This window comes from Thunnus maccoyii, chromosome 22 (genome assembly GCF_910596095.1).
Source record: "Thunnus maccoyii chromosome 22, fThuMac1.1, whole genome shotgun sequence".
Classification (NCBI taxonomy): domain Eukaryota; kingdom Metazoa; phylum Chordata; class Actinopteri; order Scombriformes; family Scombridae; genus Thunnus; species Thunnus maccoyii.
Window position 1 is genome coordinate 26,050,997 of NC_056554.1, and position 14,534 is coordinate 26,065,530.

Genomic DNA, 14,534 nt, shown 5'->3' on the forward strand with positions numbered 1-14,534 from the left:
ACTCACCTCTGCTCAGTTACACAGAACATCAACTGTTTATTTCCCAGTAAAAATATCGTTTGTGGTACACAGACACTGGATCACTCAGTAATCAAGTTTCACTACAGTGAACAGTTCTCAACAAACTACAAACAGTATGATGTGAAAATGATTCATCATTTTATCATCATCAAGCTTCAGTGCTTCAACAAGGCTTTACTGAAGAAGTGGCGACACCTGCTGTCCAAACCGAGAGATAACAGCTCAACACCAGAGGAGATGTGAACTTACTGTTCTCATCTTTTCTCTAATAAAGGTTATATCATTAAAAACTGGTTGATTATTGCTGACAGAGCTTTGACTGGCTATCCTCATTAAATCTGAGTGTGAGAACAGAAAATCAAATACTACAAAACACCTGAAGGTCCAAAACTCACATATATGTATTCTGAACAACATCCGACACATCAGACAAAGCTGAGGAGCACATTCAATCCTGAAAGCTACAGTTTCTCACTAAAGCATGTAATATAATATAATATAATAAAGTCATATAATATAAAACACATCTGTTCAGTTCAGAAGTGATGCTCTGTGATGACAGATGTGATGACATCATCATAGTCATCATCCAATCCCTGCTCAGCCTGGGTGGGCGGGTTCATCACCATGGAGATGGGTGGGTCATTTCCTGCAATCAGAGCAGTTCAGAAAGAAATGTAGATAATTCATAAACTGAGACAAGTATCAATCATCCACAACAGAATTAATTGATTGATTGATGGGTGGAGACTCTCCATGACTGCTGCTGTGACACTTGTAGAGGCCTTCATCAGACTTGGAAACATGGTGGATGGTCATGTGACCTGCAGGCTCAGTCCTGATGAGGGAGCCATCTTTATAGAAATCAGCTGGGAGGTTGGAGGTCTTTGTTTTACAGTGCAGAGTGACATCATCTCCCTCCATCACAGGGAGGACAGGACTCTGCAGGATCACTGATCCACCTCAACACAGAGACAAACTACAGCATTTCATCATTTACACTCAGCTTCATCAATACTAACTCCACAGTCTGATCTTACCAGTGACAGTGACGCTGATGCTGTTACTGGTTGCTCCCTCTCTGGACTCACACCAGTAAACTCCGCTGTCCCAGTGTGAGGATGGAACTGATGTTACAGGAGGAACCAGCTGATCTTCCCCATTTAACTCCAGACTTAGCTCTGGTTTCTCTGGTTGTGTTCCTCGTAGTGTCCATCCAGCAGAGCTGTCGTCCTCCTCCACTGATCTCTAACTGAACGTGATGCGACCAAGTGAGTGAACATCAGATTATTTCAGTGTTTCCCAGTGACTCAACAACTGCCTTCAACTCTAACTTTTCTATCAGTGTGGTTCTATCTTTAATTAAAAGTGCGAGCCTGACAGAAGTTATCTAACCTTGGTTTGTTGTGCAGCACAGCGGTAAGCTCACAACTACAGAGAAATGACACTCAGGTTTGGTTTTGGTTTCTCTTCCACCTTTACACACAAACATACAGGCAGTTACTTAGACAGAAAGCATTTTTATTTGCATTTTTAAGTTTTTACTTACTTCAAAGATCTGCTGCTGTGTTTCTGTATAACCACGAGTGTTTCTGACATGTTCACAGGAAACATTGGGAGATTTCATTTCTGGTAAGATTTATGCAGATAGTCACTGTGGTTCAGGAGCTACAGACATTTTCATTTGGGTGTAGTGGCTAAGTCTACTGCTTTACATTACCTATCCGCTGTGCTGATTGAGCTGATAAACACTGAAGTTTGGAAGACAAGAACAGGATAATTGTACAAACATACAGATTGACAAAGGTTCGACAGAGTCACAAACAAAATTACGATGAATGTTAGGTCAAATATAAATATCAAGACAAGCATACAAAAAATAAGAAAGCAGTAACACATAATCATAGCAGTAAAGAGAGAAAAAAGGAGGATAAAAGAAAAGAAAAAGACAGGTGCATGTGCATGAAGCAAAACTCTGATGTCATAATATAAAAAATGTCGCATATTTGAGGTCAGAAACCCTTTTCTTTCCCAGGATCAAACACCTGATGACATTGAAGCTGCTGCCTACATACCTGAGTCACAGCCACTGCCAGTGTGAATAACAGTTAACTTCCTGGTTACATCAGCAGCATATTTGACTCCTACATTGGCTTCGTTTGAGGTTTGAGTTTTTATTCCAAAGATATGATTGGAGTAGAAGACATTAAAAATATGTCTACATTTTTTCACTTTTCACACCACAAAAAAGCAAGGGGGGATATATACACTGCTCAAAAAAATTAAGGGAACACTTAATTGCCACAGTATAACACTAAATCAGTTAAACTTGAGGGATATCAATCTGTCCATTTAGGAAGCACAAGTGATTGTGCATTAAGTTGCAGTTTGGTTACATCGCTATCTCAGTGTCTCTCCTCTGCTCTGCTGTTACGTCTATAAGCGGGTCTCAACGAGGGGATTCACATCCACCTGCTACATGACGCACATTTCCTTATTTGGACATCACTCCTGGAGTTGGGGGTGTTCCCCAGAAATAAAGCTGAACTACTGACACATGCAAAGTGCTCTCAAGGGACTCTCCATAACCTGTTGTTCCCCTTCTCCTTTCCACAAAGTTAGGTTGTAAAAAATAGGCGATAAATTAAAAGTGCAAAGCAATAATCACCTTTGAAGTTCTTCCCTATATGTTACAGATTGTGCTGTCTCTGAGTTATGGATGTATAAATAGTTAGGGGTCTGTCTGCAATGAGGCGATGAGTAAAGTTTTTGCTCAGTAGTCAGCGCAGTCATCTATGACCTGGGAGACTCCAGTTAGAGACCCGGTGTGGGGACCTCCTTCACAAGGTAGTTTATTCATGAACACTTATTGTAACACCTTAATTTTCTAAAATTAAAAGTATAATAAAAACAAAAACTGGATTTTTAAGCCTCTTTCCACTTTTATTCAAATACAAATACAAATAATTTTGCTGCCTCAACAAATACAGATACAAATACAAACACTGGGCTCTCTAGTTCCAGTGAAACTGTCTGTTCACCATTCTAAATCAATGCACTGACTAAATGAGTAACCGTAGCAACAGGGACACAGTCAAAGCCTCCGTTTACAATTTATTGCAACATGTTAATAAGCTAACATCTAATTACAACAATGAGTGATTTAAACACTTCTTTTAGTCTATTTGGAGAATATGACAACTTTGATGACTGGGATTCAGCTGAATAAAGAGAAATTGAAAAGAAAAGGGAGAAACGGCACAAAGAGTTAACACCAGGAGAATTACCTTCAGTGCTTCATCCTCTGAACACCACTGGATGGTGAATGTAACACACAAGATGCAAGAAGTACACTGCCCCTCTGCACTTACTGATACCTTGAATCACATTAGCGATCATCTCACATCCTACTTGCTGTTCAACTCGCTACTTCACACTGCAGCCAACAGTACACATGGCCTATCATTTGCTCATGAAAATCTTGACATTGATTTGTTGACAATGACATGGCTAGATAGCTAGCTAGTCTTGTTGTTTGAGTGTCAAATTATATTTACTGTTTATCACCCATACGCAATGTCATTGACTGAATATCTCCCACTGCCACGTCGTATCTGAGGTTCTTCCCATTGACTGGAGTAGAAAACAAGTGTTTCCATTGCATAAAAACCTTTTGGGATGGTAATAATTAATCCAGGCATTAGTCAAACCCTCAGGTGTTACCAGGGAAACTGAGTTATGGCTTGTGAAAAACTTTAGATTTTGATTGAAAATCGCATGAAAATATAAGTTAATGGTCTAAATTTTTTTCTTTGGCAAGTGACCATGGTATACTTGGGATAATGTCCTTTGAGGTGTACATAATCAAGAATTAATAGGCGACAGGGAGGCCAGAACCATCGTCCATTAATCCATTAATTCCTGATAATGAACACCTTGTCAGGCCTTATCCCTTAGATATGTGATGGAGAATAAGATTTGTACTCATACAAGAGCATTTCAAAAGTCACCTCAGCCAATAGGTTACCTGACATTTGATTAGGTGAATGTTACCTGACATTAGGTTAAGTGAACGTTATCTAACGTTAGGTGAATGTTAGGTTAACTGAATGTTGCCTGACCTTAGGTCAGGTGAATGTTTTCTGACGTTTGGTTTAGTGAACATTACTTAATGTTAGGTTGATTACAGCACCAACATGTCCGTGACGTCCAGTAGGCTTAATGACATTTGTCAAACAAGTCTAGAGTTCGGGACTGTTATATTATCTGAGAGCTCATGATGACATTATCTTCTTTTGTCTGATCAACAGTTCAAGGCACCCAAAGATATTAAGTTTATTACCATGTATGACACATAAATATAGGAAATTATATAATTCACACAGGTGAGCCTGAAAACAGGGTTTTTCTTCCCGTATCCTTAGTTTTGTAAACTTGTACATTTGTTATTTACATTAACAATCAATTTTTACTCAATCAACAGCCTTTTATGTTACACCTTATGCTGCAAAACCAATGGCCCTTCAGAAACAAATTGAGTTCAATTTGAACTAATTTTATTAAGAATCTATAAAACTAGGCTAAATACCTAAAATTAGCTAGCTACTAAATTAGCACTAAAGAGTTGCCAGGTGGGAGGAGCTATTTCTGATGCCTCTGGTTCCAGAAGTAAAAGTCCTGTTTTCCCCGTAGTCAATGTTACATGATTCAGTTTGAACACTTCTACAACTTGGATCGACATGAAACACAAAAATGAAAAATAAAAGAACTTTAAGGGTAGAAGTTAGACTCCCAAAGTGCATTTCTGTAGAAACAGCCAATCACTGAGTTTACAATTTGGTCACATGTGCAGCTAATGCCATAAATGCTGATTCAAAAGTTATTGTTCATAGCCCTCAGTTTGTAACGAAGCTCAGCATAGAACAACACTGTTATTAAGGCATTGAGAGGAGGCGGGGTTGACACTAACCTTCCTCTAAAACATGTTCAACATGATGCTGAGTGACTGCGTTGGTGGCTTTTTAGGGAACTCCCGTGAGCAAAAGTTTTCCCACATTGCTCACACCAGTATGGTTTCTCTCCAGTATGAATGCGTTGGTGGCTTTTTAGATGGCTGTCTCTACTGAACGTTTTCCCACACTGTTTACAACTGTATGGTTTTTCTCCAGTATGAATGTCTTTGTGGAATTTTAGGGAGTTCTTGTGAGCAAAAGCTTTCCCACACTGGTCACAACTGTATGGTTTCTCTCCTGTATGTATGCGTTGGTGGCTCTTTCGATAAGTGTCTCTAGTGAACGTTTTCCCACACTGTTCACAGTTGTACGGTTTCTGTCCAGTGTGAATGCGTTGGTGAGTTATTAAGGAATTCCCATGAGCAAAAGTTTTTCCACATTGCTCACACTGGTAAGGCTTCTCTCCAGTGTGTATACGTTGATGGGTTTTTAAAGTACTGTCTGCAGTGAACGCTTTCCCACATTGGTCACAACTGTACAGCTTCTCTCCAGTATGAATGTTCTGGTGTTTTTTTAGACCACTATCTGTTGTGAAAGTTTTCCCACATTGGTCGCAGCTGTACGGCTTCTCTCCAGTGTGAATGCGTTGGTGGATTTGTAGAGCGCTGTTTGTGGTAAAGGCTTTCCCACATTGGTCACAGCTGTACATCTTTTCTCCAGTGTGAATGCGTCGGTGTATTTGTAGATTACCAAGAAGGGTGAAAGATTTCCCACATTGGTCACAGCTATACGGTTTCTCTCCAGTGTGAATACGTTGATGCATTTTTAGATGACTGTCTCTAGTCAAAGTTTTCCCGCATTGGTCACAGCTGTATGGTTTCTCTCCAGTGTGAACACGTTGGTGCATTTTTAGATTATCACCTCTGGCAAACGTTTTCCCACACTGGTCACAGCTGTATGGTTTCTCTCCAGTGTGAGTTCTCTCATGAATCTTTAAATATGTTGATGTCGGGAAGGCTTTGTCACAGTGCTGACAGTGGTGATGTTTGAGTCCCTTTCTTCCTGTTTGTGTCTATGGCAACAGACAAACACACAGAAAGAGAGTGAGAGTAAGTGATATAACATGGTGGAACGAGTCATCTAAAACCATACATAATATTTAGATCGTGCCTGTGGAACCGTTAGCATTTTCAGGTTAGGCTAACCCATGGTTGCTAACTTTAGAGGTAACACCCTTCACTTTTCCAGCACTTGGGGAAATAACAGACGTGACTTTTCTTGGTCTTGAGAAGCTGCAGCATTATCAACTGACACACTGCAGCCTGAACTGTACGTTTACTGCCAGACTGACTACTTATCGCTAACCTTTTCCTCTGCTCCGCTCGCATTCACCGTCACTTTTCTGCCGCTTGCGCTTTCCCACTTGCTACGCACACAAACTATGCAATGCTATATTCCATATCCTTCCTTAATGCTACCAAAAGTTTCCCAGGCAACAACACAGAGGTTGACTCGTGTCAGAACAGCGCTCCAGAGGCTCCCGAATGCTACTGATCTCCAAATGAATGGATATTTGGCATTATTTTTGGAATTAAAAAAATATTTTTTGGGCCTGGCAGGGGTTCTCCTTGTTATAGTTATAGGAGAAATACTGATTCACTAAACATTCCATACATAAACGCTCAGTAAACGTTGAGTACAGTAATAGACCCAGCAGTCTCCATCAGGTTGGGCGAGTTCAAAGTTGTGAAAACAACAGGTGTGTTTTGAATACACCTCCATTTTCACAGGTAATTTGTTAGTCTGTCCCTCACGCCAGAGGAAATGATAGATTAATCCTGTAAGGCTGTTGATGTAGCACTTCTCTCCTTATGAAAGAAACACGGCGATTATTAGACCAATGAGAATTTGGTCAGACGAGTGCATATCGCTCAACGAATCGACCCGGATACTAAATCCCATAACAGACTACACATAAATACACCAGGCATACTAGCCTTGAGGTAACATTCGTCATGCACAACTGGTCACAGCCATTGTGTTGTTGTTGAAATCAGCTAAATATTCAGCCATGACTTTGAAAATCTTTTAGATAAAACGAAGCTACACTTTCTGTACTCCAAAACAACAAACTCCTCCCGGCACTCCTCTCTCTCCAACTCTCTCACGGCTGAATATTAAGCTGATTTCAACAACTCAAATCTCGTGAGATTTCCTTGAGTGAGACTTGGTTAAACACAACAACAAACAGACAGGGTCAAGGCAAAGGTAAAGACAAACGTTTTATTTCTCTCTCTCTTTCCATAATGTTGTCAGAGCCTGTCAGTGGCAAAAACAAGGTGGCAAATCTCATTTATACTCCTGAGCAGACATGTACAGCTGACAGCGGACACCATGGACAGGTAGTTGTTCTGTTTATATTACTTTCTGGGTCTGTTTGGAGGACGCTTCCCACACACACGCAGTAGATTAACGTCTACGGGAAGACAGCGTTCTGACTGCGCGGACACAACACATTGCAGGTACACGGATGTCCACACAGAGCCGACGTTTACATCCTCTGATGATGAAATTTATGTCGCGTGGACCCTCACGCACATGGAAAGTATAATCTAAGCTTCAGGCATGACCTCATTAAGCTGTATCCGTTCAGGCAGAGGGACCACAGTCAAAGCAACAAAACCTTCTGCGTGATTATTTTGTCTCACCTGCAGGTTGCGCTCTTTGACAGGAGAAACATTTAGTATAGTAGGGATGTTAAAATTCAGAGACTAATGTCAGAAAATAGTGAAACATGTTGATCAGTGTTTCCCAAAGTCCAAGATGACGTCCTCAAATGTCTTGTTTTGTCTACAACCCAAAGATATTTAGTTTATTGTCATAGAGGAGTAAAGAAACAAGAAAATATTCATGTTTTCACCGCATTGTCTTTTAAGGACTTTATTAAATTATTATTGTCGTTTTGTTGATGATTCAGCACCGTAAGTACAGAATATCTTGTATTGTTTCAAGCAGTGGTGGCAGTATTCTGATCCTTTACTCAAGCCAAAGTACCAACACAACAATGTAAAAATACTCCAGTATGAGTAAAAGTCCTGCATGAAAAATCCTACTACAGTAAAAGAACGCAACGGTTGGAAACCAGTGGTTTCATCTATAACAATGTGTTGTATTTTAAAAGCATGTTATATTATCCACCGTGTAAAATCATCATGTCTGCAGCTACTGTTGAGGAACTGCCACTCAGGTCACATCAGTAGCTAACAGGCTAGCTAGCCCTGGTTGCTTTATGTCTTAGCAGTGTAATAATACGACTAACTCTGTGTTTTGGGTTAATAAATATTGCATTAACGTGTTCTAACAGCTTTCGTTGCGATATATTGTTATAAACATGTAATAAAACAGTCACATGACTCATAACAGAAACATGAGCAGCTGATCCCGCTGTGCGTTAGATTATAAAACTCTTGACTCCAACTGTAAGAAATACAGCTAAAATAAATAATAATTATTCTCAGGATCATAAAAAAGTATAAAAAGAAACCAACTGTTCAGCAAAACATAAGAAAACATTTAGAGCAGATGAAACATTAAACTGTACAACAATAAATAGGTTTGAAAGGGAAGGTGTGCTCATTTTCCTTTTTTGATTTCTTTAATTATTTGTAAGGTTTCTTTTACTTATAATTTGCTGTTTTAGTTGAGACACTAACTGACCGACTGAAGTAAAGGATCTGAATACTTCTTCCATCACTACAGATTTGTTAAAAGCATCGACTACATGCCGCCTGTTAGCAGCGATGACGCCACAGTGAAGCTCATCTGACATTAACTAGAAAATACTCTTCTGAATAACTGACACACGGACCCTCCAGACTCGTCCTCGTGTCTTTAGTCTCGTTATGAAGCCGGTTTCATCATGAAGTCCTGAACACTGACCTGTTTATCGGTGGCAGCAGAGGGTGAACCTGCTTCTTCCCCTTTAACCGGGTTGTCGGTGTGGTTCTCCGGGTTCTGGTTCTCCGGGTTCTGGTTCTCCTCCGTTCTGCTCTTGCAGTGGTTGCGGTTGGTGAAGTCCAGCAGGTCTCCTCTCTGACTGATGGATTGTTCTTCTTCTTCTTTTTCCTGTTTTATGTCGGGTAGCACCCAGCGTGGAGGTGAATTACTACCGTCTATGTTGTTGGAGTTTTCTGTCCCCTTAAAACAAACAAGACAAATAAGTTAATTTGCTCAGTGAATGGTCCATGATGTTTGTTAACGCGTCCATGATGTCATTGCCCTTTATCCCTCTGTGAGCTGGTATCCACATAAATGTTATCATATTATTCATATTTTCAAATCTGTACAGTCTTTCATATGAAACACTGATGTCACTAGGACGGAGCGAGGACGTTACTCTTCGTTTGGTGATGTTAAAAGTAAAGTCTTGTTGTCGGCTTCCTGACTTCCTGACAGCAGCGGTGGTCGAGCGAGCTAGAGAGTGAATGAAGAGAGAGAGTGGCGTCGTAGCGAGACGCACCGTTACTGATATCGGATATCAAAAAGCTGGATCAGGTATCCATGACAACGGGCCAATCTCGTATCAGATACCATTATTTTAATAAATAACAATCCAGTAAGTTTATATCTGTGGATTTATTTGTAAGGTTTTGTTTTACAACGTTGGGAAAGTAATGTTTAAGTCAAGTCTTACACATAAAAGATGATCCCAGTCTCTTCCACACAGTGAGGCTTGTTAATTAAACACTAGTATCATGATCAATACTTGGTATTGACTAATACTGAAAGCTCAGGTATCAGTATCGGGACTGAAACAGTCAGTTTCTCATTGTTTTGCAGCGGTTATGTTCTAAAGCAAAAATAAACACACCCACACCCTGCAGGAAGGTTTAACCTCGCTGTGTGAACGGTATTATTAACCTTACATAGAACAGCTGTGTTTAAAAAAGAAAAATAGTATTAAAAATAAGTAGCGAGAGAGCCGAGATGTTTACGACAACGAGGCGACGGTGCTCATGGGAAATGAAGTCTTCGTTCTGGGAATGCACAACAGAGACGCTGAAATCAACACAAAATGAAAGTTCCTCGTAGTGATTAATTAAAGGATCTGAATACTTCTGACGTTAACTAGAAATCCTCTTCAGAAACATTTAAAATGTCTGATTTACGTTTTTTTCTGCACACTCCTCACAAGAGGCGGGCTACATGATGCACAGAGGAATGTAAAACTCCTCAAAAACACAAAGTAAACAGATTATTTTCTACCTTTGTTTATATTTCTCACAACAAGCTGAAACCAGGAAACACTGAAACCTTTTTGTAGTTTTTACAGCCAAAAGACTCCCTGAACACAAAGTCTTTCAGACTTTCTCTCCAACAACAGAACGAACAGATGATACACGGACCCTCCAGACTCGTCCTCGTGTCTTTAGTCTCGGTATGAAGCCGGTTTTATCATGAAGTCCTGAACACTGACCTGTTTATCGGTGGTAGCAGAGGGTGAACCTGGTTCTTCTCTTTTAACAGGGTTGTTGGTGTGGTTCTCCGGGTTCTGGTTCTCCTCTATTCTGATCTTGTAGTGGTCCTGGTCTGTGAAATCCAGCAGGTCTCCTCTCTGACTGATGGACTCTTCTTCTTTTTCCTGTTTTATGTCGTTTAGGGACCAGCGTGGAGGTGAATTACCGCCGTCTGCTATGTTGTTGGACTGTGAACCAGAGTTTTCTGTCCCCTTAAACAAACAAAGAAAAAATACATAAAAAAACAATATTTCACTCAACACGACTGATGGAGCAGACAGTCAAACCTCAGACTCAGTTCTTCCTCTTCAAGCTTCCCTCTTTTCCTCTTTATTGATTCTCGTTCAACAGTGTTTTTGTCAGTGACAAATGATCTGCTGCACTGATTCCTCTATTTGACAGTGGTCACATGATCCTGACGGATGTTTGGAGGTAAAGTCAGCGATTCTAATCCGACACACTTTTTTTTGTCAAATTAACTGTATCGATGAACCAATCAATACAAACGCTGTTGGTTTCTTCACGTGGCGCCGACACGCAAACTGTTTTGTTTCGTCTTCAGCTGACGGACGACGGTCGAGTGAGACGTTGGAGCGTGTGGACCGACCGTTGCGCTAACATGAGACGAAAGGCTGATTGATAACGCGTGACAGGAACAGAAGTGACTCTACAGCTGACGCATCGATCCAGATTCCACCATATTTATCTTTTGGTCGTTGCTATGGCAACACACGTCCATCAATTCGGGGGGGGGGCTTGGTGGGCCGCCAGTCCAAAAAAATAACGCCAAATATCCGTTCATTCAGAAATCAACAGCCTCTGAGCGGCGCCGTCTCGAAACGCGAGTCGACGTCTGTGTCGTTGCCATGGAAACCGCAGGTAGCGTAACTCCTTTTAAAGGAATAGGGCAGCACCGGCGAGCGAGTGTTTAAGCAAGAGAGCGAGTGTCAGAAAAGTGACGGTGAATGTGAGCGGAGGGAAAGGTTAACAGGAAGTTGTCGATCTGGCAGTAAAATGTACAGTCAGACTACAGAGTGTCAGTTAATAAATGCTGCAGCTTTTGTCAAGACCATGAAAAATGTCGTCTGTTGTTTCTCCAGCTGTGGAGGGAGTTAGCGACAACGGGTTAGCCTAACCTGACGACACTACACAGGGAAATACCGGTGGCCTGTCAGCAGCCGTGATGCCAGAATTGAAGCTCAGTGTCGGACACAAACTAGAAATTCTCTTCAGAAACATTTAAAATGGTGGATTTTTGTTTCTTTTTCTTTTGTTGTGCGTTCTCCCATGAGAGGCTGGCTTCTGTACGCAGTGTACTGCGCATGTGCTGCATGACACAAAGTAAACAGATTATTTTCTCGCTTTGTTCCCGTTACAAGGAGAAACCAGGAAACACTGAGACCTTTTTGTAGTTTTTATGGCTGAAAAACTCAGTGAACACAAAGCCTGGAAGTGTTTTAGTTTCCTTTTTTCAGACTTTCTCTCCAACAACAGAATGAACAGATGATACACGGACCCTCCAGACTCGTCCTCGTGTCTTTAGTCTCGTTATGAAGCCGGTTTCATCATGAAGTCCTGAACACTGACCTGTTTATCGGTGGTAGCAGAGGGTGAACCTGGTTCTTCTCTTTTAACAGGGTTGTCGCCGTGGTTCTCCGGGTTCTGGTTCTCCTCCATTCTGATCTTGTAGTGGTCCTGGTCTGTGAAATCCAGCAGGTCTCCTCTCTGACTGATGGACTGTTCTTCTTCTTCTTCTTCCTGTTTTATGTCGGGTAGCAACCAGTGTTGAAGTAGACAAAACACAATATTTGAAGATGTCGTTATTGATTGTATTATCTTAACTATCTATCTATCATTGTTGTCTCATTAACTGTTTTGCTTTTTAATTATTTTGGTGAGCATTAGTCTCCTAATCCATATTTACCATCCTGAACGTTTGTCTGTCACTTGTACAGCACTTTGATTTGTATCAAAGGTGTCATATAAATAAAGTTTGATTGATTGATTGTAAGGTTTAAAACATACATGTAATAATCAAGGCAGCAGTAACATTACAGAGCTACAACGAAACAGAATAAATTAAACAAACACAGGAGCAATGCAACTGAGGATCAGTTACATAATAATTACATAACCTATTTTACCATCAGTTTAAATGTTTTCAGGCACTTTTACAAAATATTTTTCCTTTTAAATAAATAATTTCTACAGACTGGACTCATTTCTATTAGCCTCTTAGCTTCAGCTCCGTTAGCATTAGCTCATTAAAAACTTCCGTCAAACTTTAAATGCTTTCAAACTCAGTGCGAACAAAAAAAGTAAAGTAACAAACATTAAAGTGAACAGTGAGCTAAAGCTAGCGCTGTTAGCTGTCCGGAGCTAACAGCGGCTAATGAGCTAACGAGTTAGCATCGGAGCTAGCACAGCATGCTAACGCAGGCGCAGTTCGGGTTTCTATTCGCTTCTGTTCGTGCTCGCTTCGGGTTTAAAACGTAAAACAGACGCTTTAATGTGTTCATGGTGTGTTTTTACCTGCAGTCCTGATGCTTAAAAGCTGAGAAATAGACTCATCTGTTAACGGAACAACACAATTAAAAAGAACACAGCGAACCAACGAGACTTCCGGTCACCTTTATTCTCGTTCAAGTTTTCAGTTACTGAGATAAACTCGCCCCCCCCCTACCGGCCAGGAGGGGAACAACAGGCGGCGTGTTTTTAGGTTTTTCAGAGTGTTTTTGTGATTATTGCAGATAAAAGTGTTTGGTTTGGAATACAGACCGTTTGATGATGATAACTGTATGATATTACATATAATGTTAATATTATCTTGTATAATATATAATATAATATTGCAGCTATTCAGTATAAAAGCCCTGCAGAAAACTCGGGTGCTGTTGACCTTAACCTTCGTAAAAGCAACAATTTGATGGAGAAATATCCGGTTGCTGTTGCTGCCTGCGTTACAGATCAACCTGCAGCTCTCTGAGGTCTGATCAGGGTTGTTGGCTGTTTGTCTCTCCAGACTCAACATTAAAGGAGACAGTATGGAGAGAAATGAATCTCATTAATGGTGACAGATGTGTGTAAATAAAACCTGATTTATAAATGTGTACAATGATTTGTGGGTAATTTATGGTGTTCACGAATGCATCGTCCAATCCACAAACACATACCGAAAAATCTAAAAAAACGTAAAACTATTTTACAAATAAATATCATGTATAAATATATACAACTGAAGGTTCATAGATCTGACTAAATGTTCTTGTGAAAAGCTTCTTGTGAACATAAATATCTAAATATATTTATTATATAAACTTATTTCAAGCACAGAGAGGCTGCAGCTTTTTGTTCTGTTTGACAACATTTTGCAGTTGCTAATTTTACTTATTCTAAGCACAGACTGTATATATGATGATGTAATGTAACCAAAATCAGATGAACGTGTGGTGCTGCGGTGTTGGGGGGTGATGGGGGGACGGGGGCTCCAATCTAAAATCTCAACACAAGCATCAGGCTCAGCTCCAAAAAAACCCACCTAGGTGGGTACTAGAACCAATGGTAGATGCATTTATTTATCATTGTTAGATTATGGCTGTATTGCTTATGGTTCAGCAGCACAAAGACTCTGAGACTCTGTTGTGGTGCTTTCAAAACGACTCCTGCGTCCGCTCTCCAGGTTGAGATGGTGAAATGCTGCTGCACATCAGACACAAACAGTTAATGATGAACTACTGGGCAAATCTACAAGGACATTCTGCAGATTAACATCCAACAACAACAGTACTTCTTCCATGTTGGGAGAGAGAAAGAGTCCAGAGGGAGTGTTTAGCGTAGAGCAGTGAAACTAAAGACATGTCATTAAATCAGAGGAGCTTTATCCCTACAGCGCCATTATCAGTAACCTGATTGTTCCCCTCAGTCTCAGTTGATTTCTATATTCTGGAGAAAGTGCAGGTACATAAAGGTTTTGGAAATATTGCAGTTTTGGTTGAAGATACAAACATTATATCAAACATTTGTCCCAGTAAACACAGATGGATCC

General features: G+C 40.5%; 1 protein-coding gene and 1 long non-coding RNA gene across 6 annotated transcripts; both read right to left on the reverse strand.

Annotated features, from left to right (window-relative positions):
- Positions 1-768: 768 nt before the first annotated feature.
- Positions 769-1,494, reverse strand: LOC121889824. Its single transcript, XR_006093653.1, has 3 exons — positions 1,417-1,494; positions 1,062-1,273; positions 769-983 (listed from the first exon to the last, which is right to left on the reverse strand). It is a non-coding gene; the product is annotated as an uncharacterized LOC121889824 (long non-coding RNA).
- Positions 1,495-2,957: 1,463 nt separating this feature from the next.
- On the reverse strand, positions 2,958-13,110 carry LOC121889622 (zinc finger protein 239-like). 5 transcript variants are annotated; one of them, XM_042401724.1, is made up of 5 exons: positions 13,022-13,110; positions 12,077-12,247; positions 10,450-10,701; positions 8,913-9,170; positions 2,958-6,045 (listed from the first exon to the last, which is right to left on the reverse strand). In XM_042401724.1, the coding sequence occupies exons 2-5, from the start codon at positions 12,164-12,166 to the stop codon at positions 5,008-5,010; spliced, it is 1,638 nt and encodes a 545-aa protein (XP_042257658.1). In that variant the 5' UTR covers positions 12,167-12,247; positions 13,022-13,110; the 3' UTR covers positions 2,958-5,007. The 5 variants fall into 5 exon arrangements, with proteins under 5 accessions (XP_042257658.1, XP_042257659.1, XP_042257660.1 ...); XM_042401728.1 differs by lacking the exon at positions 2,958-6,045 and adding an exon at positions 6,792-7,823; XM_042401725.1 differs by lacking the exon at positions 10,450-10,701.
- Between the last annotated feature and the right edge of the window lie 1,424 nt (positions 13,111-14,534).